This window comes from Cygnus olor, chromosome Z (assembly GCF_009769625.2).
Source record: "Cygnus olor isolate bCygOlo1 chromosome Z, bCygOlo1.pri.v2, whole genome shotgun sequence".
Lineage (NCBI taxonomy): Eukaryota > Metazoa > Chordata > Aves > Anseriformes > Anatidae > Cygnus > Cygnus olor.
Window position 1 is genome coordinate 34,927,086 of NC_049198.1, and position 25,162 is coordinate 34,952,247.

The following is a 25,162-nucleotide window of genomic DNA, read 5'->3' on the forward strand; positions in this document are numbered from 1 at the left end:
ACTTCTGGATGTTATTTCAGAAATGACTTCTCCAGACATTTGCACTACAAGTTATTTTCCTTAAATAACAAGTTATATATTCAAATCTACCAGTGGGGACTTGCATTCATTTACATTCCTTCACTATAGACCCACAGCTTTTTAAAAATTGATGTTGCAAAGCAGGAATCTGACTTCAAATAGTCATCTTAAAATGTAATCATTAAAAAATAAAAAATACTGTATTTTAAGATAAAATATATATATGAAATAATAAAAGCTTAAAAGTATTATCATTCATGATTTTTTCTCAATGTATTATTTACTTGCCTGTAATTTGGTTGTAGTAGACTTGATACTTGTTTTGGAAGAACACTTTAAAACTTTTAACTGCAGTTTTGAATAAATTGTGTCCTAGCCTCCAGAGGACTTCACTCTGTGGAGGCCTTATTATTGCATATACTATATTAAAAAAGTTATTTTCATTGTTTATGATAAAATGAAAAAAGAAATGATTGTGCAGAATATTGTGTCTGTTATTTAAGTGTAACTTTGACCTTTTAAGTGAAAATTGGCAATTTCTTTTTAAATTCGTGTAAGAATGAAAACCCCAAACATGGTATCAAAGTGTTTGATGTCTGCTTACATACATGTATGTATATTCAGTGGATTCTTTTTATTTACATGGCTAATGAATTCTTACATCACCATTTTCTTTTGAACTATCAATGTACGTGACTTTCTGGTATATTCAATATCGTAACTACCTAATCAGTATCTTGTCCAGAAATATCTTTTTCTCCACTCTAGCAATTTAGTAGTTTTGGTGACTCTTCTGCCTGTTCTACTGATGGAAAAACCCTAGTAAAGAGTTCCCTTTAGATCTTTTAACATGGGAAGTAAAGTTCTTGCAAATTGAGCCCTTTGGAATGGTTGTGATGACAGATTACAGGATTTCCAAGACAACGAATAGTTTGCTGGTACTTGGAGGGGTGGGGGGAAATCTAGTGGTTTAGAACTGATTTAGTAATTTTCAAGTTGTTAAATGTATTGCTTGTAATACCTGATAAATTACTGAAAATCATTGTTACTGAGACCTTCAATGAGAACAGTCAAAATAATTCCTAATCTGTCTCTTTTCTTGGCTGATAGGGCATGCTCAAGAGAGAAAGGTGTGTCATAGTTGTATGATTCCAGGAATGGAAATAAGTAGTGTCAGTGCTTCAGAGTGGGTTGGCAAGTAAATGAAGGTGGTGTCAGAAGTAACTTCCTGAGAGAGGTACTCCCCGAATCAACCAAGAATGACACACAGCTGGATCTGCTGTTCAGAAGCAAGGAAGAACTGACTAATAATCAATGGCAGCCTTGGCAATAGTGACTGTAAAATTGTGAAGCCAATGATTCTGTGTAGACGAAGGGTGGACAGTAGTAGCACAGTATGGACATAGAATTAAGGAGTGGGCTCTCCAGTTTATGGAGTAGGCAGAGATAGGTAGAATCCCATGAGAAACAGCACTGAAGAGCTTGGAAAAAGTTACCAAGTCTTTAAGGACAGCCTCCTCCAAGCCCACTCAGATGCTCAGGAGAATAAGTGGATGCATCAGGACACTAGCTTAGCTAAACACAATTAATCACCAAAAGTCAGTGGGCGGTGAGCGTGATGAGGAGGGTATCAGTGTTCAGGAAGTGAACACAGTGAAGTCTACAAACGAGGAGAAATTCAGAAACATTGTGTGGGCACACAGGGACAATGGTAACCTAGTTACAGTTGAGACTTACAAGTGGTGACAGGTAATAAAAAGAGTTTGTTGCACTACTAAAAGGCTGAAAAAGGAAATTGTGGGCTTGTTGCTGAAAGGGAGGGATAAATTAGTGACAGAAAGTAATAGATAACGCTTGCCTAGAGGCAGGTTTTCAGAAGTACCAGCAGTGGATGAGCTGGGAGTTGCTTGAGATAACTTGACAAGTAAATGTCCTTTGGACCAACTGAACTGCATCCAAGCTGCTGGGAGAATTGACTCATGCCTCTGTGAGGCTGCTGCCTACCATCTTTCAAAGGTTGTGGAAATCAGGGAAGGTCTCCAAAGAAAAGAATAACCCAAGAACAAAGATTGGTCAGCTTCACTTCAGTCCCTGGGAAAGTCACAGAGTCTTCTTGGAAGCCATGTCTGGGCACGTAATTGAGAAAGTAACTAGAAACAGCATGGATTTACCAAGGACAAATCATTTTTGAGCAGACAAATTGTCTTTTGTTATAAAATGATTGCATCTGTGAACAAGGGGAGAACAGTAGATATGACTAACATGAACTTTAGCAAGATTTTTTACACTGTCTTGCTACATTGTCCCAAAACTAAGATGTTATAGGTGAATGGATGAGCAACAACATGTTTAAAAAAGCTTTTTGGTTGTTTTGGTTCAGAGGGCTGTGGTTAATGGATCATACTCGTCTGGAGGCTGGTAAAAAGTGGCTACCTGCAAGACCTATCCTGGATCTGTCTTGTTTAAAATTTTTATCAGTGACTTGGAGGAGGGGGCAGCAGGCATGCTCATCAAATTTTCAGATGACACCAAACTGGGGGGAGCAGCTGATGTGCTCAGGGACATGGCTGCCGTGAGGAACCTTGACAGAAATGTGCAGGGGCCTTAATGAGGTCAAATGGTGAGCCATGAACTAGGAATGCAGCTATGTGGGGGACAGGGAAAAGTTCTTGGTGTGGGCAGGCAGTGAGCTGAGCAGGGGCCAGCTGTTTCAGGCAGCAATGAGGGCCAACAATACCCAGGGAGGCATGAGCAGGATGTGGCTCAAGAGCCAGGGGAGGAGTCATCACCCCCCCTCTGCTCAGTGCTGTAGATGCAGCATCCATTTTTGAGTCCTGCAATACAAGAAATACTTGTAATTTGTTCCTGACAGTAAACTGGCAGGAGAGAGGGGGGGCACCAAGGCGGTGGTGGTGGCAGCCTTGCCCTGCAAGGTGAGGCTGCGGAGCGGGGCTGGTTCAGCTGGGAGAAGGGGCGGCTGCAGGGGCTCCCAGCAGCAGCCCCGGCACCGCCAGGAGGGGATGGAGGAGATGCTGCCGGGCTCTGCCCAGCGGTGCCTGGCAGGAGGGCGGGAGGCAGGGCATGGGTTGAGGCACGAGGGGCTCAGGATGGAGACGAGGAGAAGCCTTTTCCCTACCAGGACAGCCCGGCTATGGAGCTGGGGCCCAGGCAGGTCAGGACTCTACGGCCTGGGGGTTTCGTGTCCTGGCTGGGTGAAGCCCTGAGCGGCCCAGCCTGAGCCCAGTCTGAGCCTGCTCTCGGCTAGGGCTGGGCTGGAGACCTTCTGCCAGGCTGCAAGTGCCTATGGGTTTACATAGCAAGGTTTTGGCTGCAGGGGTGGCCTCTGTGAGCAGAGCCAGCTGCCCCATATCAGACCAGAGCCAGCTCCAGATGGCTACAAAAGGGACCTGCTGCTAGCCAGAGCTGAGCCAGGGAGTGACGCTGGTTGGGCCTTTGGGAGAGCAGATTGGAAAAATAACCTGCTGCTCAACAGCAGCTGAGAGAGAGGAGTGAGAGCCAGCCCTGCAGCCCCCAAGGTCAGTGCAGCAGGAGGTGCTCCAGGCAGGCAGCAGCAGTTCCCCTGTGGCCTGTGGAGAGGCCCCTGGAGGAGCAGGCTGTTCCCCTGCATGGGTCCCACACGGAGCAGATCTCCACGCTGCAGCCCGTGGAGGAGTCCCCAGTGGAGCAGGTGGATGTGGCCTGGAGGAGGCTGCGGCCCATGGAGAGCCCCCGCAGGAGCAGGCCCCGGGCCGGAGCTGCAGCCCGTGGAGAGGAGCCCACGCAGGAGCAGGGGTCTGGGGGGAGCTGCCGCCCACCTGTGGGGGACCCGTGCTGGAGCAGTTTGCTCCTGACGGATGGACCCTGTGGTACGGAGCCATATGGGAGCAGTTCTTGAAGAGCTGCTGCCTGTGGGCAGCCCCCGCAGGCTCAGTTCGGGAAGGACGGCATCCCGTGGGAGGGACCCCATGTGGAGCAGGGGCAGAGAGGGACCGTGAAGGAGCAGCGGAGACGAAGCGACAGGGACTGACCACAGCCACCATTCCCCAGCTGCTCGGGGGGAGGAGGTAGACGAGGGTGGATTGGGGGAAGGTGTTTTTAGTTTGCTTTTAGTTTCTCACTGCTCTAGTTTGTTATTAATTGGCAGTAAATTACATTAATCTCCTTTATACTGAGTCTGTTTCGTCTGTGACGGAGGAGTGATCTCCCTGTCCTTATCTCAACCCAGGAGCTCTTTTCAGCATATTTTCTCCCCCTGCCCTTATGAAAAGGGGGAGTGAGAGAGGCCTGGTGGACCTTAGCTGCCCATCGGTATTAAACCACCACAAGCTGTGATCCTGATGCTCCAGTTTGTGCCTTATTTTTTCTCTGTTAGGTTAGCTAAGAGACTGTACACTTTTGATAACGGACAGAATTAGGTGAAGTTGATTATCTCACAAGACTGTTGCAAGGATTGAGGGGCATATTAAAAGTACTATCTGCATGAGGGAAATGTCTTATATATAACCCCCTAGGAAGTAGTAACGTATCATAGTTTTTCACCTGCATTTGGTGAAATAAACATTTGTAAAAACACAGTTGTTTTTGCAGTTCATCACCATTTTTACATAATGATCTTGTAAATATTTGCTTGAAAATTTCAAGTTGAATTTATTTTTCCCTCCGTTCCTGACATTCCTCCTTTCTATTACTTGACATTCTCAAGAATCAATATTGGATGGCAGATTGGCTTTTAACAGGATGCTTATAAACAATAAAGAATAATAATTTCCTTATCCTCAGAGGCCAAATACAACATTATCATGCTACACTGTATTGGGCTACAGATTATTTTCTGATGTATACACCCCAATACAGCATGCCCCTGCAATGCTTTTAAAAAGTAATTGATGAACAAATTCAATAACAGAATTATATTGATGTTCTCAGGTGATGGTAGAAATGGTTATAGATAAGAATAATTTAAATTTAGAAATGATACCCATTCTGAGAGCCAGTTTTGCTTCAGACTGGAGTTTGAGGGTGAAACTAGCTTTTTTTTTTTTTGTATATGTTTTTCAGTAACAAACACTATGTTTATCAATATTGTAGTTGGTGTTGTACACAGACACTACTCATGTTACTCTCCTGTATCTGTGGAAGAATTAAATGAAATCAACGTAAACTACGTCATCATTGTATTTACAGCATGTATGAGATGATAGAAATGTTAGGTCGTAACAGAGGTTCTCCAAGGGCTGGTAGTGTGTGCCTCCTTTTGGAAGTGACCCTCAGTTCAGAGACTGTGTTTCTGGCCTTTTATTTTATTTTATTTTTTTGGTTTTTTATTTTTTTTGGGGTCTTTATATCACTTTCTGTACAGAAAAGTGTCACATCACTTTTGCTGACTAGATCTAATTGCTTTCAGACCTACTGTAAATCGAACCTGGGTGTAGAACTCAACTTTTACAAATGTAGAGAAAAAAAAACAAACTGCTATGAGTAGGTTGTCCATTTAATGGTTATTCCTTTAATTATTTGTTATGTTAGTCTAAATTCAGGTGAGACGAACTAGAAGAGAACTGACAAAGTGGCTAAAAAAATGTCAGTTGTGTTTTATTGTTTCACATATATGCCTTCATATAAGTAATGTATAGTACCCTAAAAATAAATACAGGACTTTGCTTTCTGCCTTCAAATAGGTCTTGTTTCCTAGGCTTATATCAGTTTCTGCATCTCCTGAAAGAGCGCAAGTAGAAAAGCTGACAGTCAGCCACTTTATGCATGGAAGTGTCTCCCTGTGTAAAAATGAATTAGGGATGTGAGTTATGTTGTTATTCTTTCAGTGGAGGTTACCTAAGTTGTTCTTGGATAATACGAAGAATGTGTATTTTCCCAAACTCAAGCAGTCACAAAAGGCTTTGTATGTAGACACAAAAAAGTGCAGACTGGCAGATTTTAAGTGGAGGTGACCTGAAAGGTAGTAGAATTGCTTAGTGTTTTGTTTTTTCTAGTTGGCAAGGTACTTTAAAAAGTACCTTAAGTCTGAAGGTTAGGGTTTTTAAAGACACAGGCGAAGTTGTTGTCTGAAAATGAAGCATGGTGAGAAACAGCCATTTCTATCCAGAGGAGCCTGGAATTTTAGTTCCACTGAAAAATTAGTTTTACTGAGATGGGATCTTGAAAACTACTCTCACTCCTGTCAAAATGCATAAGAAGAAAAACATAAAAACGAAGGTACTGTGTTTAAAAGTGACTTTCTAACAGTTTGAAACTACAAATAAAACCTTAGTATTCACAGTCAATTCATAACCTATATGCAACTGTGTTGCAGCATGCCTTGTCTGTGTGTTTTGCTTTTTATGTTTCAAGTTCTTTTAAATTCACCTTACCTCTAAGTTTTCAGAGTTTATCACTCTTGGGTTTGAAGTGAATAAAATACTTACATAATGTTTTACCTTAAGTTACTTTTGTGCTATTTATTTTCATTTCATTTTAGTTAGGATCACCCCATTTCTTGTGTAGAAATGAATAAGAATGTTAACAGTAGACTTATTTTTCATATTTCACTTTCAGTACTGTTATATAGAAGTATAACATCCATTTCTGTCTTGTATTTTTCTCTCAAATATGCATTTTCTTCCCCATGATATATAACTGAATTATTAGATGTTTCAACTCGCTATATTTTACATAGCATTTACTTTAGTATATTTCAGAATGCTGTAGAAATTTGCATTCTATACATACAATTCAGATTAATTTGAAAACCAGGTTTTGAAGAATTGTATTTAGCAAATTTTCAGTCTGCCTGCTTACATAATAGAACTGCCTTCTCAGGTACTGTATCAACTAAAAGGCAACATAGTACATTTCATTGATTTTAAAAAATGGAAATATTCAGAAATTGAGTGTAAAAGTTTAGAGTATTTCACAGTCTTACGTTCCTGACTGGTGCACAGAAACCCTATTGAATGCCTAAGTATATGATACTGCAGTATTTTTCTGTTTCAGAATTTTATGTTTTTAACACTGAATCACACAGAGAATCATTTAGGTTGGAAGAGACCTCCAAGATCACCTAGTCCAACCTCTGACCTAACATTAACAAGTCCTCCACTAAACCATATCACTAAGCTCTAAAACTAAACATCTTTTAAAGATCTCCAGGGATGGTGACTCAACCACTTCCCTGGGCAGCCCATTCCAATGCCTAACAACCCTTTCAGTAAAGAAGTTCTTCCTAATATCCAACCTAAACCTCCCCTGGCGCAACTTTAGCCCATTCCCCCTCGTCCTGTCACCGGGCATATGTGAGAAAATAGACCAATCCCCACCTCGCTATACATCTCCATTATATAACTTTATAAAGTTGTATTTAGGGCAAAATCATTTGTTACCCATTTTACTTTGCGGTGGATGACGGGAATTTGAGTACTGGTGAGATGAGATTTGTTTTTTTTTAATCTATACCATGAAAAGTCTCTGCAACTCGTTAGCATAGTATGAGAGACACACAAATAGAATTTACTCACAGAAAATGTGAGCTATTGTCATTTTTGTTAACTTAAAATTTGTAAGCTGGCAATCATCGTCTCAATCCACAATAACTTGTTAATTCTGAGGAAAAAACAACACTCAGGAGAAACCCTAAATTATTACACTGCAAACCTTACAACATTTCAACATTTTCATGTGTTGATAGAATGAACTTTTTCCTATCATTCTGGAATCTTTTGTTGTCTGAGAACAAGTAATCTTTGTTATCCAAAAATTAGCCTTTAGGATTGAATGATGACTCATCAGTGGGGTACACCTGGTAGGTAACTAGAGATTTATCATGAAGCAAGTAGTTTTTCTGCTTCGTTCATTCATTGCTATTTCCCCAAATTAATGTTACTGTTATTAACAGGATATGATAATTCTTGTCAAAATGCAAAGAACTTGATTGTAGTACACTTCTGATACATCCAAATATGCATCACAGTTTTATGCTATTTTAAAGCAAGACAGTTAATTATTCACTGCTATTAAGTGAATAATTTTAGTGAACTATGTTTCAGCTACAAAAATATTTTGATACCTTCAATATTCAACGTATCATTGCTGAAAGGGAAATCTGAGCACTTTTAGTCTTGAAGTCTGGAAAATAGACTAACATACAATTGGCCATAGATTTGGGATGCTATCCTAGTATGACTTCTTTTTTTTTTGAATTATAGATGAAGCGTAGAGTACTTGCATTACTGAGAATAAGTGATTGTGTTTATAAGTAGTGTGATACTGAAGTAGGTCTAAAGGTGTTGCCACTTCCTGAAACTCTGCTCTAGATAGTGCTGTAGTGCCTGTTTCTATTCTTGCCTGAGAATACTCTAGGAGAACAGTCATGCAAAGATTCTTAAGGACTAAAGTGCCATTCGAAGCAACTAAACCTCCAGAGAACTCTAGTGAGGTCACTATGTACAGCCATCTGAGTCCTGCTTGAGTAAGCTGGCTTGCTATTATATTCCCAGATACACCTTATACTGTGCTACTTTCACAGCAAGGCTTACTGTGAAAGACAAACTATTGCTTGTTTACGTTGTTTTCGATGAGCATTCCCATAAGTTTTCTTCTTTGTATGCTGTTTCTTTTCCTGAGTTGGAAGTGCAAAGTCAGAGCATCTGAGACTGACAAGGAATCTCAAAAACAAATCTCTATCCAGGATTTTTAGTTTCTGTGTGTGGCATTGTATAGTCTTTGAGAAATTAAAACGATAAAAACTAAAAGCAAGGTTTAATCAATCAGTAGTCAACTAGTCTAGTATTGCTTTGCAAGGATTTGATTCAGGATTCTCCTATGTGCAACAAGTGATCTAAGGATAATTTCTTAGAATAGGGGTCCATCTAAAATTTGACGTGCAACTTTTTTCTGGGGTTTCATTTTTCATATACGCACACATGCACGTATACCTGTATATATTTGCTTAGACCACAATGTATACATATATGTATGTGCACATACATATGTCTATATATGTAGGTTACATGGATAGATTTTAGTAGATTTTAACTCTTGTATATTACCTTTAATATATATTAAATGTTTTCTTTGCAGAATTTGGAAACTGATTTAACAGACGCAAGAGAACAAATGAAAGAATTAAACAGTAAATGCAGTAACTTGTTATCTCAGCTAGCTGTGAAACAGGAAGAACTTTCCCAAAAAGAATGTGATATGACCAGGACTAAGTAAGTATTGCATGTTTTCATTAACTTGAACTCTGAATGTTCTCAAAAAGACTGTTGGTCCATTTGTAAAGCATTATCTTGCATTAGAAGTACTTTTGTGCAACAGTACTTTCATAGCATGCTTTTCCACAAAATGTAAAATTTTTGGAGGTGTTCTAGTAGCTGGCAGTTCATGTGGACTCTCTTTGATAATAGCTTTGGGTCAGAGAACAACCAATCTCCATTGCAAGTAACAAAATACCAGTACAATCAGTGACACAGACATTCAGCTGGAGAGGCTATCTGACCTAAATTTGGGAAAGTTTTAAGCCTAACTTAAGCTTTTTAATTAGAGTAAAATCTGAAAAGTCAGCAAGAGTCTATATGTAGGCCTGTACTAAGGTTCAAAGTGTAGTGATTTAAGCTTTATTAGAAGTCTCGCACACCTTGTTCTTACACTGACTCTGGAACATAAGTGCAATATCCTCAAGTTGTAATATCCTCAAGTTGAGGATATTACAAACTGACTTGGCCAAGTCGCTGAACTTAAAATTTCTCAAAATGAATTCTTTGCTATTTATTAGAGAAGAGCCTCTTAGGATTTGTAGCAGACAGATATCATTTATAAAACATGTAATTGAAATAAATGTTTTTTTTTGAATGTGAGGTAACAAAAAATACTCCAACACATGTATTTTGAATTGTTTGAGGTCTTCTTCTGTATGTTTATCCATACAAACAAACTTTCAAATTGATGGAGAAGAGTAAACTGCAACTTTAGCAAACTGATTGTATGTGTTTTCCTGTGTGCTCAAATGATCTCTGTCCTATCAGTTTAACTTGCAGTGTGATGAATGATCATGTTTTTCCACATTACTAGTATGTGAGTTATGCTTTACACATTATGTATGTACACATTTGTTCAGTATCATTGTAATTCAATATCTGCTAACCTTTCTTTCAAGGTCAGATTTCAAATATTCTTTTTTTTTTTTTTGGTGATACAGAATGCTAAAATTGTTCCTTATTTTCCTAGGGTACGTAGATAAACTATTTCTATTGGCTTTTAATTAAAAAGGCAAAGTCTAATTTAAATGAAAGAAAGTAACAACAATAGAATAAAAGAGAAGAAAGCTATGAGGAAAAAAAAAGTCTTTGGATGAGTCTACTTATCCTAGGTCAGGATCTTGGAACTGTGTTGACTTCATGACCGAAGTGTTTGGTTGTTCCTTGTTTTTTTTTGGTAACTGATATATTTTTTTGCTGTTGTTGTTATACTTGTTTAAAACTTAGAGTTATAAATGTATCTCATTGAATTTTCAGTGTTACATTCATGCTGGCAGAAAAATTCTTCCACAAATAATGTCCCCATCTCCCTTGCCACCTCCCATCAGCCATTTCAAACTTTTGGAGGTGAAAAAGACTTGCAAATCTTTCTCTTTCCTCCCCACAGCTCTGTTTCATCTCTCCCTGTCTGCTGCATGCTTGCCTTCCCCGCCCTTCCCTTTTTTGAAAATAGATGAGAAACACAGTCCTAATTAGAAAGCTCTGGAGGAGAAAAGGAAGGAAGCTGGCTTCTTTTGGTATCTTCCTTTGTATGTAGTACAGGAAGATATAGAAAAATATTCTTTCAGCTGACACCTCTATAACTTTATAATACTGTCTGAAATTTGTAGGGCAGATGCTCAAATCAATTGGAAAAGAAAGTCTCTAAGGGTCTAGGTGCAAACTGGTCTGGTGCTCTGTTTCTTGTGCCATTTTGATTTCTTGCTCTGTTCTGTGTATCTGCCAGTTTGTTAGCAAGATTGTTTTTTCAGTTAAACAGTAACTATGTCTGCTATCACTAAGGGAAATATTTTCTCTAGGAGGCAATTGTCGGTGAATTAACAGGGACTAAAATTTTGCAGTACTCTGGTCCTAGCAGGTGTTTTTGAAAGTCCCACCCAGTGTAAATCAAAAGTCTGTCACAGACTTCTAGGAGATGGAAGGTAAATATTCTAAGACCTGTGAACAACCAGTTTTTACAGAACCCCTCCTCTGCATGGCAGATATCTTCGAAAATCAAGAAGTTGCCACCTTTCTTTGATTTTTTTTTCCAAAGCATTCTTGATTCATTGGGTTTAGTTTCTAACTCCCAGAGTAGCTGCAAAATGCATTTCATTGTTATATTTTTCATGCTTATCTTCAGTACAGATTTTCTGGATCTGTTTAGAGTCCCTGGTAGCCTTTCCATTTTTATGTTGTTGAAGAATGTTAAATCCTGCTGTTCATATCTGAAAATTAATCCTGTTGCATATTTGTGATTTTTGTTTTAAATTATGCTAAATATCAGGATTTGGAACTTTGTGCTTACTGCTCAGCACTCACTGGTGGTCTGTGTCTCAGTGGCACAGAACTCTGGCGGGACTCTGGACATCAAACTGGAAAGGCCTGCTTTACTTAGACTTGTCTGCTGCTGTCACGGGTATCCAGGCAATATTAAACTGTTTGAAGATGTATCAAGCCCTGTTGTAAGAGAAATAAGAATTTCTTTCCTCTATATTTGTACTGGAAGCATGTTCCTGGGATTCTTTTGATCAGTTTCTAGCCTGAATCTATTCCTGACCATTTTACAAGGACTATTTTTTTGGTAACAATATTGCTTGTTTTTATTTTTTCTCCCTTCTGCTCTTGCTGCTTACCTCCATGCTGTAAATTTTGAGGCAGTCAGATTTCTACTTGGCCCTTATTTCACTGCTGTGGGATTTTTGGGTTATTCTTTTCTGTGTGCTGTAAACCATTTCATGGTATCTATGCCATTCCCCTGAGAAGCCATAATTCATAGTACCTGTCACTGTATTGTATTTCTAAATTACAGGTAATGGAATCTAGAGATTTCTTGAATTACCCCAAACCTTCTTATATTCCCCTGGTAAGAGGAGTAACTGAGGTTCTCAGAATGCCAGCATTCACAAAACTGTGGTGATGAAACAAAGCCAACAATGTCACCTAAGGTGGTGGATGTGATGAACTATGTGATGAACGCTATTTGCAATACAGTTATATAGGTTCTGGAGTGACCATAGCTACTCATTTCATTTATATCTCTGGGAAGCCACGTTTTACTGTAAAACTGTTAGTGTGTACAGGATATAAGTGTTTTATTTAATATTATCCTCAAAGGATAGGAGAAAACATTACTTCAGTCTTTTCAGATACGAGCACTGGAGCTATCTCTACCCTAAACAATAGTATGAATCTTAAGAATGGATACTGCCAGGACAAGGTGTCAAATACCTGAGTTTTGCTGCATTCCAGTTTGTACTGTCTTTATGTAGTGTCAACCTATTGGTTGTGAAAGGTCTCTGTCTCTAAAGGAGTCTTAACTTGAAAAGCACAAGGCTGCTCCTTAGGTGATTTCCCTCTTTCTACAAACAAGACTGTTTGAACAATCTGAAGTGCCTCATTTTAAACTAGTAATTGAGTTTTTACACAATGTTAGCATGTGGATGTCCGCAGTGTCTTTCTGCTCTGTCCTTTGGCATTTCTGCTGTTCATTGTCTCTTTCTACTCTTGGGATAATCTTATTTTATGCATTCTTCTACAGTTCTCATTCCTGAACCAAGCATAGCAGTGGCCCATTATTTCTCATTGTGGAGCCACCATTCATGACTAGTTAGCCCTATCAGAGTGAGACTTTTAAATCCTTTAAAATCATCTGAAAGTTGCAGTTATTTTCTTCAGTAACTCATAAGCAAAAAACAAACAACAACAACAACAACAACACAACAGAACAAACAAACAAAACACAAATGTCAATTAGGTCAACACCATAGACTGAAAAGTAATCCTATGAAGGAGTTAAGTATTATTCCAGCTTCTCTAAGAGGTAGTCTGTATTTCATGACCATCCTCCAGTTGGTTCAGCCTCCTCCTGAGTTCTCTGTAATCATTTCAGATATCCAAATGGAGGTACACTGGGAGGCAGCCAAACAGCTGAGTTTACATAACAAGTTGAGTGAGCTTTAAGAAACAGTTAAAAGCAAATTAAAAAAAAAAAAATTGAAAACGAGAAGAACAAGCAATAGCTAATTATGTGACAGTTCTTACTCAGCACTTCACTTTTCCATGCACTGATATCAGTAGGGATGTCCTCACTGATGGTCCCAGCTAATTATAGGAAATCCAAACTGAACAGTTGTTTATCCTGCTCCAGAGGGTTTGTGGTCCTGTTTCACAGAACTCTTCTACTTTGATACAAAGAGCTATTTATGGTTTAATATGTGCATAATTTACCCTTCCCTTTATCCAGAAAAGCTACCTTTATATCAATCCAAAGGATTTCTTCAATATGTCAGTTTGAAATATGATGCAAGGCATGCTTTTTTAAAGTTCTGGGTTGTGGGCATATAGGTTCTTCACAGATCTGGTCTCCCTAAATTAAAAGTGTTGTTTCTGGTTAGTCAAACATGGAAATGTAGATTTCTTTTTTCACTTCTAATCTATTTTAAATACATTCCAGTATGTATAGTGGCAGTTGAAATGCCTAACTAGGTTTTTACAAGTTAGTCTTAAAGTCCCTGAATTCTATTTGTACAACAATACTTTGTAAAACAGTTCACAAGAAGATTTCAATCCAGAATTATCTTACGTGAAACTAAAAGTAGTTTATTTATTTAAAAACAATTTCAGTGCAATTTTATTTATGTTTTTACTTTAGGTTAGTGACATCTTGTTTGTTTGTTTTTGTTTTTAATTTAAATAAGTTTATTGGCACATAGTTGCTGTAGTGTTTAGAAGTATTTAAAATATGTTGGATTTCTGAATCAAAGACTTGAATGAGTACCTGTATTTCATTGATAGTGTCTAATGTGTTCGAAAATCATTTGACTATATTGGTGAGCTCATATTTCTAAGCAGTTCCTGGAGAACTAAGCTCTGTAAGATCCTTATTATTTCTTTCTTACTCATTGCTTTTTTTCCCCTCCTATTGTTTAATTTTTTCCAGAGAACATGAAAAATGCCATTCAGAAGGAGACATAGATGTAACTAGTTTAAAAGATTTTGGAGTATGCTTAATTATTTTGAATTGTGCATGTGTTTCATAAACATGAAGAATAAGTTTTTAATATTGGTCCTTCCTATAATTAGCTTTATGAAACTCCAGTCAATGTCACATATTTTTTGTCAATGTTTTATCTTTTCTATAACTATTGTTCAGTTTTGTGTTCAGCATTTTTTTTTATTTTAGAATAAATTGTTTGTCTCATCTTTCTTCTCTAGCATTCTAAAAATTCAATTATTTTAGAAGAAGTTTGTGTCTAAAAAATATAGATCAGCAGTTCAAACTCATTTTTCTTTCTGAATCAACAGTTTTCCTTGATTGTTTCTGATGAAAGGGATTTTAAGATTCTTTTGCAATTCCAAAATGCTAATGTTGAAGTAATTGCATAAATATTTGCAATGTTTAAAGCAAAATCTTCCTAGGTTATTGTAATTTTATTTCTGTGGTTGAAATAATATAGTTCTGCTTCTCTATTTTGACTTGTGAAAAACCTGATGTTTTTTCATGGCAGGCTCCTCACTGTGACTTGCAGAGTATAGCTCACTTTCTGTACATTTCTTCGTTTCACATTGTGTAGGTCTTGTCATATTAGATTATAATCTAAAAAAGGCTGTATTTTTCATTTATTTTGTTTTTGTTTTAATCTCAGTAACACCAATGTTAAATGGAGTTAAATACTACTCAGTGTGCCATGGCGTTTGTGCTTATATTTGTGTGTGTATATCCTACTTGTATATGTATATATAAACAGCCACATATACTTTAAATATTCTACATATAGATGTGTATATTTGTGTATATACATGTGTTTGTGTTTGTATACAATGTGTTTGTGAATGTAGGCACATACATTTTCAGTGCCTATTATGACCTTCGTTACATCCAATTTGAAATTTTTCATTATTTCTTCTGTTCCATGTTCACCTGAGAGTATCATTTTACTTAGCAGTTGATGTCCTTAACCTACTGCAATGACAGGCAGGTGTCTGTCCTGTGGAGTGCTTAGTAGTTTGGTGATTTGGGTATGCGTATTAGTAGATATTTTGATCAGAAATTCATTTTTATCATGTAATTATTTATCTGATTATCATGGTGCTGATTTTGTATACACTTTTAGAGCACACTCAAAGCAAATTAGAAACAGAGTCAAAAAGAATCCCTGAGAGGCTGAAGCTGGTAGACGGTTCTGGAGGTTGTGTAGTTCCTCAGCTCCAGTACGTCCGGCCTCCCGCTCCTGCAGCGTCACCTCTAGATGTCTAACCAGGATGGTGTCCAGTTGAGTTTGAGCATATCCAAGTGTGGAGACTTCACGGGCTGTCTGAGTAGCCTGTTTGTTTTGGACCAGTCTTAGAGTATAAAAACATTTTTCTTACGTTTAATTGGAATGTCACGTTATTGTGGTTTAGCCCCAGCGGGCAGCTCAGCCCCACACAGCCGCTCGCTTACTGTCACCGGGTGGGATGGGGGAGAGAATCGGAGAGGTGAAAGTGCGAGAACTTGTGGGTTGAGGACAGTTCACCAGGCAAAGCAAAAGCCGTGTGTGCAAGCAAAGCCAAACCATGAATCCATTCACCACTTCCCACAGCAGGCAGGTGTTCAGCCACTTCCAGGAAAACAGGACTCAGCGTGCAGAATGGCTTCTTGGGAAGACAAATGCCATCGCTACGAACATCCTCCCCTCCTCTTCCTCCTCCTTTACCCCAGATGTTATTGCCGAGCATACCATCCCATTGTATGGGACATGCGTGTGGCCCAGCCTGGGCCAGCTGTCCTGGCTGTGTCCCCCCCCATCTCCTGGAGCATCCCCAGGCTCCTCACTGTCAGGGCAGCACGAGATGCTGAAAAGGCCTTGGCTCTGTGTGAGCACTGCTCTGCAACAACTAAACATTGGTGTGATATCACCACTATTTTCATTACAAATCCAAACCACAGCATCATATGAGCCTCTACAGAGAAAATTAACTCTATCCCAGCCAAACCCATGATATGTAGTTTTAATTTTTGTTCATTGTCTCTTTTCTTATTACTGTACACTGCTGGGAAGAGACTATGCATCTTCTTTATACCCTTTCATCAGGTATTCATAAATATTTGTTTCTGAGCTTTCTCGTCTCCAAGCTGAACAGTCTCAGCTTTTCTCAGCCTCTTCTTGTAGGGCAGATGCTCCAAACCTTTCATCATCTCTGTGGCCTTTCACTGGACTTGCTTCAATATTTCCATGTCTCTTACACTCAGGAGTCCAGGTGTGTCTCACCAGTTCTGGATAGAAAGTCACATCTCCAAGCCTGCTGGCAGTGCTTTTTTCAGTGCAGCTTGGGATGCTGTTAGTCTTTTTTGCCACAAGAGCACATTGCTGACTCATGGTCTACTTTAGGATCCCCAGGGAATTTTCTACCAAGCAACAGCTTTCCAGCTGTTCAGGTCCCTAGCCTGTACATGTGGGTGGGTTTATTCCTCCCCAGGCAGAGTACTTTGCAATTCCCTTTGCTGAACTTTATGAGGTTCCTCTTGGCCTATTTGTCCAGCCTCTCACAATCTCTCCAAATGGCAGCACAACCAACCATGTGGTGCAACAACCACTCCTACCAGCTTTGTCACCTGCCAATGATAGGATGCACTCAGTCCCATTGTCTAGGTCATTAACCATGACATTAAACAGTACTTGCCCCCTTGTTGGTGCTTGGGGTAGTCCATTAGTGCGTGGCCTTCACCTGTACTTTGTGTATCTGATCACAACACTTTGAGCTCAGTAGTTTGTCTGGATGTGAATCCACCTTACTGCTCACTTATCTAGCTTATCCCTCATCAGTCTGTCCACCAACGTTTTATAGGTTACAGGGTCAAAATCTTTCCTGGAATCAAGATAAAAATCATAGAATCATAGAATATCCCAAGTTGCAAGGGACCCATAAGGATCATCGAGTCCAACTCCTGGCACCACACAGGTCTACCCAAAATTTTAGACCATGTGACTAAGTGCACAGTCCAAACGCTTCTTAAATTCTGACAGGCTTGGTGCAGTGACTACTTCCCTGGGGAGCCTGTTCCAGTGTGCGACCACCCTCTCGGTGAAGAACCTTTTCCTGATGTCTAGCCTAAACCTCCCCTGCCTCAGCTTGACACCATTAATCACCAAAATCATCCACTGTTCTCCCCTTGTCCACTGAACAAGTCATCAGAGAAGTCTGTCAGGTCAGTTAAGCATCATTTCCCATTTATAACTTCTTGCTGACTGCTCCCAGTGACATTCTTGTCCTTTATGTGCTCCATCAGCTTCCCAGAAACTGAGGTGAGTCTGAGCACTCTAGTTTCCCAAATCCTTCTTGAAGGTAGGAGTGACATGCTTTCTTTAAGTCCTCAGTAACTTCACCTGTTGACCATTCAAAGATAATTGAGCCTCTTTGTGCACTAGTAAGTGCATTGCGTAAGGCCCCATGGGCAGTATGTCTTGTTTGTTTAAATATTCTCTAACCCAGTCCTCCTCCACTGAGAGTAAGTCTTCCCTGGTTTAGACCTTTCCATGTGTCACAGCCACCTAGGATTACTGGAGTCAAGTGTTACCTTAAAAGAGTAGAAGAAGATATTGAGTACTTCAGCCTTTTCTGTGTGCTCTGCTGCTAGAATCCCTGCTGCTTTCAGTAGTGAGCCCACTTTATCCCTTGTCTTATGAAAGCCTCCTGTTGCTCTTTAAGTCCCTCACCATGTTCAACACCAGACAGATTTTGGCTTTACTAACTCCATACCTGCATGCTTGGACATCTTTAAATTCCTCCTGATCTCCTGTCCCCTCCTTCTATATGTTGTATCCTTTCTTTTACATTTGAATGTAGTCAGAGGAGGTCCTTTTTCACCCGTGCAAGCTTTCTGCCACCTTTGCTTGTCGTACCCCTCATTGGAAAGGACCGTTGTTGAGCTGTGAGGAGGTGATTCTTGAAAATTGACCAACACTTCTGGATTCTTCTCTCTAGGCCGATATTACATATTAATACAAACAGGTCCCTGCAAAGACCCAAGTATACTCTCATGAAATCTGGGGTTGTGGTCCTGCTTTTTAGCATACTCCCTTCTCCCAGGATCCTGAACTTCATCATCTCATGGTTGTTGCAGAGATGGCTGCCCCCAACCTTTATATCTTTGGCCAGTTCTTCCATGTTTGTAAGTACAGATTCCAGGAAAGTGTCTCCGCTCCATCAGCCTGCAGCAAAAAATTGTCATCAATCCACTCCAGAAACCTGCTGGATGGCTCCTTTTCTCTTGTGTTGTCCCTACAGCATATACTGGAGTGCTTCAAGTCTCCCACGAAGACCAGGGCCTGTGCACATTAATCTGCCAGTTTTCTGAAGCGGGCTTCATTCTCTTTCTTAATCAGGCAGAATCAGCAAGCAGCCACTGTGTCATCCACATTGATCTTTCCTACAAATCCTGACCCACAAGTTCTCACCTGTTTTTTTGCCCATACTTGGCAGAGCTCTGTTCATTCACACTGCTCTCTCACATAAAGGGTGATTTCTTGCCATCCCAGACTGTCCTTAAAAAACTGGATTGCTGCCATGCATGGGTACAGGCTGTGTAAGTTATCTCATTTTGTCTCAGTGCTCACAGTGAGACCTGTAACAGCAGGCAGGTCTCTGATTCCTCATGTCTTCCTCTGTGGGGAAAAGCTGTGCACATTGGAGCAGTTGTTTTAGATGGGTGCCCAGTGGTGCTGGTTCCCCAGGAAGACATTAGGCGCCTCCCACATACAGTTGTCCTGTCAGCACTCCCTTATTTATGTGCATATGCTTGAGGTGGTCCCCCGTGAGCCTTGTATTGTTCATCACAAGGTCTTTCCTGTCCATGTCACTCTGCACCCCGCAGCTTGCCAAGCTGGGCCATGGGTCCCTCGCTTGTTAGTTGCTTATCATCTCTAAACGTTTCTAGTTTAAAGCTCTCCTAACCAAGCTGGTCTGTCATCAAAGGTGCTTCACTGTGTGAATTTATTTGCGTTACACCATTGGTGCTGAATTCCTGGTGAGACTGTGCATCATTTTCTCATCCCTGTATAAAAATGAAATTAAAGGAAGTTCCCATTGTGGATTTACGATGTAAAAATATTACCTCATTCAATGAATAGGACAAAGCAGTTGTAATGTGCAATTGCAAATTAAATACAGTGGTCATGTATTTTTCTGTTTAGAGGACTTTCCAGATGGCAACTGTTTTGGTTTGTATAACCTTTTACTCAAAACAAACATAAAAAAAAAAACAAAACATAAAAATAAACAACAAAAACATTAAAAAAACAACACTCCTAGCAAGTTAGGGTACGTGTACGGAGGAGCAAGGTTTGGTTTGATTCATTGTAATGCGGAGTAATGGACCTGTGAGCGAGTTCCCTAACATTTCGTAGTCCTTGAATTTAACATGAGCGAAGCAGCTGTGCTCTGACTGTGCGGCAGTTCTTGGATGGCTGCAAGGTTTAGCTCCCCCACAACCCCTCCTGTTTCGGATATGACTCAAAGCCTGATGAAGTCAACAGAAAGATTCCCATTGACCTTAATACACTTCATGGGCTGGCCATTAGAGATCACATAATACTGTGCAGTCTCAGGTGACAGACACAGATAACTGCATTGATGTTTGCATACAAATTAAAGAGCAGCAATGTAGCAGAGAGGTCTTTGCAATGGCTACTACCAACATTTCCAGCAGTATCTGAGGATTCAACCTTATCACATTTTCTTCCCTTCCACAACGAAATGAAGATCTGATTGGAGAACCTGTGCAAAATTAACAAAGTCTCTGTTTTAACTGCAGTGCAAAATTGTGTCATTTTCTAGTATATGCTCACGGTCTGGGAGATAATACTGAAGTGCTTGGTTGGAAGCCTGATGTACAGGGTGTTGGGAAGTGCTAATATACCACTGTATTCCCAGTCCTGTTGCTGTGTTTGTGAACAGAATTAAATTAGTACATGTGCAGTTGTACTTCCATTTTGTAACATAAAGACTCTGTGCTACATCTCTACCCTTATTATTTTTGAGGTGCTACTTTAAATGTCATTGAAAATAGTAGGACTTAAATACTGTAAAGTAAGCATGCCCATAAGTATTCTCTTGTATTGTCTTATTGACAGACGTTTTTAACAGTGCATTTGTTTTATAACATTAAGATGTCTGACTGTGCTATTGTGGTACATTTAATTTCAATTTTTATGTAATTATTCAGGTGATATACTACTTAGTGAAGTGTTAACATATTGAATAGTGGGACGAGTCTTAAGAAATAAAATTCTCCCTGCTATCAGTGTTTTATTTTGAAAGTCTTTTAAAATGGTTAGTTTGTCATTCTGAGATTTCTCAGAAAAACACATGAAAGTTGTTTTTTCTGCTTATCTTTTGTACAATAATTTTTGTCTGGACATATCCGACAGTATTATAAAAATGTAACAATAATTTTTGTTGTTAATGATAATTGTAGGCGCAGAGAAGTCATGTATGTGTTGGAGGTCAGTGAGAAAATTCTTTGAGGATATTAGGGAGAAAATTAGTTGGGGGGATAAACTTACATTTCAGTATCTGTACTTAACACTACTCTGGAATGTGATTGTGAATTAAACAGGATTAAGTAGAAAAAAATATATAAACAAAATGGAGTTGTCTGAAGTTTTGACACATGCTACAGCAAATATTCCAAGTTTTTAATGATCATTCATAGTAACAGTTCTTCAGGTCTTCACTTCTGCCTTAATTTATAAGATCTATTTCAGTACAATAAAATTCTCAAGCAGAGTTATTTTACTAGATCCAGCTTCTTATTGCACTACAACACAATTCCTATTATTATGTTTATAGAGCTTTAATTGTTATGTTATGCGGTACACACCAAACACTCCTTATTTTGCATATGATTATTGCAATATGCTATATCTACAGTCAGAAATTAATCTGTCAGAAGACATACTTCATGTGTCCAAGGAGTAGACGCATTTCAGAAAAGAGAATTGCTTTACACACATACAAGCTAAGATAAGCTTTTATCTTTTCTTCTCATTGTTTTAGTTAAAAACAACAGCAACAAAAAGAAAACTTACTTTACAGTCCATGTGTTCTAAATATTTTACATTTTGACACTTAACAGCTAAAGAGTTAACTGAATATTGATTAGAAAGTGTTGATGCAGTAATGAAAATCCATTTATTTCGGAGCAGTTAGAACATTAGAAGGAAATTGAAAGACATTCTATTCTGAAACTTAACTGTTTTGTAGATATTTCACAAAAGTATGTGATAAATATTTTATATGTATCTTCTATTGTTTTTAAGGCAATTGACAGAAAAATAAATGAAAATAGGAAGCTCGTTATCTACAATAAAATTATTTGAACACAATTGTTTAACAGAGGTCATTGTTATTCTTTTCTTAATTTCTCTTTATTGCTTGCTTTGCACAGGAAGGAGTTACAGGAGCTGCAGAATCTTTACAGACAAAACATCACACATACAGCACAGCAGGCTGAGCTGATACAGCAGCTTCAGGCTCTTAATACTGATACACAAAAAGTACTGAAGGACCAAGAGGATGCGCACACAGCTGAAACAACGTCGTACCAAAAAGTATGCCTGCCTCTTTTATGATCACAGGGTTCACATAACTGTCCCTCCAGTATCAATGAACAGAGTAATCAAAGCACTGTGTAGTGTTGTATACATTGAATCTCTGGATCCTTGTTACAAAATATGGTTGGCAGAGTAACAGTGTTTCTTGGCCTAATTATATCCCAGCATATATGGCCTCTTGCTTATCTTGAATTAATGAACCTTAAAGATTTACTTAAGGAAAGGCGGAAGAATAGAAGTCTGGGGAAAAATAGAAGTGAATTACTACACATACCAAATCTATATAACTTTGTGTTATCTATATTTTTCTTCTTCCTCTTTAGAGGTTTCATTTGATAAATTTGTCATTGGTAAGTTAGGAGAAGAAATTCCTTTCATCTTTAAATCATGTATTTGTGTGAATCTCTGTCAGTTTTACTAGTTTAAGGGTTTGGTGTCTTTTTTTGTTTTTTTTTGCCAAAATGCAAAAACTTCATGAATCAAAAATAATTTGAAACAAATGTTACTGTGACAGCTTTTTAGGTGGATAACTAATTGAAAAAATCACAGCTATATTTAACATTTAAGGGACAGATTTCACATTTTTGATGAATAAATGATAATCCTGAAGAGTTGACACGTATACTACCCAGAATTTCTTGCGTTGTGTGTGACAAATGTGATTGGGATGTGTTTTTCAGTCTGTAAGAAATACAGGAGATAGGTTTCTTTCCTTTTTAGAAACATTGAGAAGAAGACATATACGACTTTCATGTACTTCCCACCAATTTTGGAACTGTTTTCTCAAACTGTATACGAGCAGTGTTTTTCCAAAAAACAGGTGTTTCCTTTTTTCATCTAACCTACGGTATATAGCGCGTGCTAAAATTCTGAAGATGGGCATAAGTCAAGCCAGCATCAGTACCGGAGTTCTAAAGACACGTTTGGTTAATATTTTATGGCACTTTATGCTCAGCACATTCTCACGTATTTAAATGTGCAAAAGTATGGTGTACAGTTAGATACGTAATACTGTACTGGACTTTCAGTTTCTAGACATTGCCTTCTGTTCACTGTAATAGTAGCCCAACCAAGCTACAAGTAGGCTTCTGTCAGAGTTATTCTGCACATGTACAGGGCAGGAGGAGTTCTGTCAATCTGGGGCAAGACGAAGTAAATTATGGATTTATTTTTTTTAAGATACAGAATTTTAGGTATCAGGTATTGCTATTTCTTTCTTTTTTCATCCTCCAGTCAATGCTTCTGTGGCTGTTAAAATGGATCCTTTGAAGAGTCACTCAAAAAAAAATTGACATAAGTGAAGATAATATAAACTCTCTTCATCAATGTTTATAAGGCTTAGAAGTGTTCTTCTGAGACTAGTTCTGCAACATATAAGGGAAAAAACATTCGGATTTTCTTGAGACAGTTTTAAAACATGACAAAACTTTTTATAAAAAGTTAAATTTACCCTGCAAAGTAGTGGTTTTGCCAGCATATTTTATTTCATAATAAAAGATAGTAAGTTACTTTTGTATTACGGAAAATTGATGGGTATGCTTGCACAGTTGTTTGGGCAAGCCTCTTCTAAATTGGGCTTGATTCACAATCCATGACTGCTTCAGAAAACTGGTTCAGAGTTCTTGGTCTGTCTTAGCAGAACTTAAGAGTTCAGCTTACTTGGTGATGCAACAAGAACAAGCATACTGTAGCTTTGCAGATAAGGCAAGGACTTCAACTCATACATGACCCTGAAATTTACAATGTTGAAGGTGTAGAATTCAAATTTTTTTTCCAACATAGAGGAGTAAGGTTTACATCCAGAAAAAGACAACCCAACTATTTTGACAATTGAGTGTTCTGGAACTGATAAACTGTCTTTTAGCATTTCTCAAAACGTCTAGGTGTTTTACACCTGGAAGAAATGCGCTCTTTTTGTTTTTTATAAAAATATGCACAAGAAAGTAAGTTTCTTAAGTCAAATAGATCTTCTAAAGCATTTGGTAAATTGAGGCAGGAGATCTTTGGAGGGGAAAAGGAGGAGTTGTTCTCTTATAGGATATTCTATACTTCTGATTAGTAAACTGTATAAAATAACAAACGGTAATTGCTTCAAAGGACCATATAGTTCCCAAATCATAAGTTCTGAAGTCACAGCAGGCCTTTGGAAAACTCAGCATCTATAAAAATAATACAAATACCTGTTTTTCCCTTGAATGAGAGAGGCAAACTATTGCAGACAAATGTGTGTTCTGTTTGTCTTCCATGCGTTAATAATATGCTGGCTGCAACAGCTAGATAAGGACGTGTCAGCTATTCCATAGACATATTCACAGAGGAATATTTTCCAACTGCTCCAAATGGCATTGAGCCTATCAGTGTGTGCATCCTATGATATATTGTCCCTTACAGCAAGATCAATGACCTCTCTGTTAGTGGTCAGATAGGCAGTATATGCTGTAGCTCAGGCAGCGTGCCTGGCTGACATACTCCAAGTTCATTGTAACAGTCTACTGTTTAGGAAGAACTGCTGTCTGCACTGATGTTAATGTGTGGTATGAAACAGTACACTGAGTAAAGAAAATACCTTTCTGTTAAATCAGATCAGGGTTGTGAACTTGCACTGGATTACGTGTAAATCCATTGTGGACCACAATTCTCTTCCAAGTCTAGCTATAGTGGGCAGTGTACATATGTGAAGATCTGTAATCGGTTTTATCAAGTTGCACTGACTTGACATACAGCTACCTTTTCCTTTTTTTTTTTTTAAATACAAATTTTGAGGGTGCTGTGTTCTACAATAACTCTTCTATGTTAGAGCATTTCTGGAAACAAATTGATATCTATTTCATATTGCAGCTGTAGTTCTCATTCTCAAGGATAGGGAATATTTTTCTAAAATGTATAGCATCTGTTTTAGTGGTCCCAAATACTCCAGGGACTTCATTCCTGTGCTGGATTTAATGAGACTCAATAGATTTGTCCTCACCGACAATTTCAAGGTGGAGAGACTTCAATCAATACTAGGGATAATAAGACAAGAAGAGATTCTGAACTCCTTAGCCAGCTTATCACAGTTTTCTGAAATTTACAATTTAGGGCCTTTGTTTGTATAATGCAGTGCTTTCTCTTGATCTGATGTGGCCTTTAGGTTCTTTGTTAATCATACTGATTAAAATTCTCTTAGTGGAAGGCCCTTTTATTGAGATGGAAATATCATTATTTGTCTTTAAATAGGAAATAATAATTAGTGTCCTGAAACAACAGATAGAGAATACTGTGGATAGTGGTACGCTAGATGTGTGCGATGAAGAAAGGCATTGCTCAGTAGTTAGA

The 25,162-nt window shown here is 38.7% G+C and overlaps 1 protein-coding gene across 3 annotated transcripts in view; it reads left to right on the plus strand.

Moving 5' to 3' along the window:
- The window catches only part of CNTLN (centlein), a 207,598-nt gene that overhangs the window by 49,050 nt on the left and 133,386 nt on the right, over window positions 1-25,162 (plus strand). For all 3 annotated transcript variants that reach the window (XM_040540984.1, XM_040540985.1, XM_040540986.1), the window contains exons 6-7: window positions 9,094-9,227; window positions 21,682-21,844. In XM_040540984.1, the coding sequence (XP_040396918.1) occupies window positions 9,094-9,227; window positions 21,682-21,844 (297 nt within the window). The remainder of the gene's footprint in view (window positions 1-9,093; window positions 9,228-21,681; window positions 21,845-25,162) is intronic.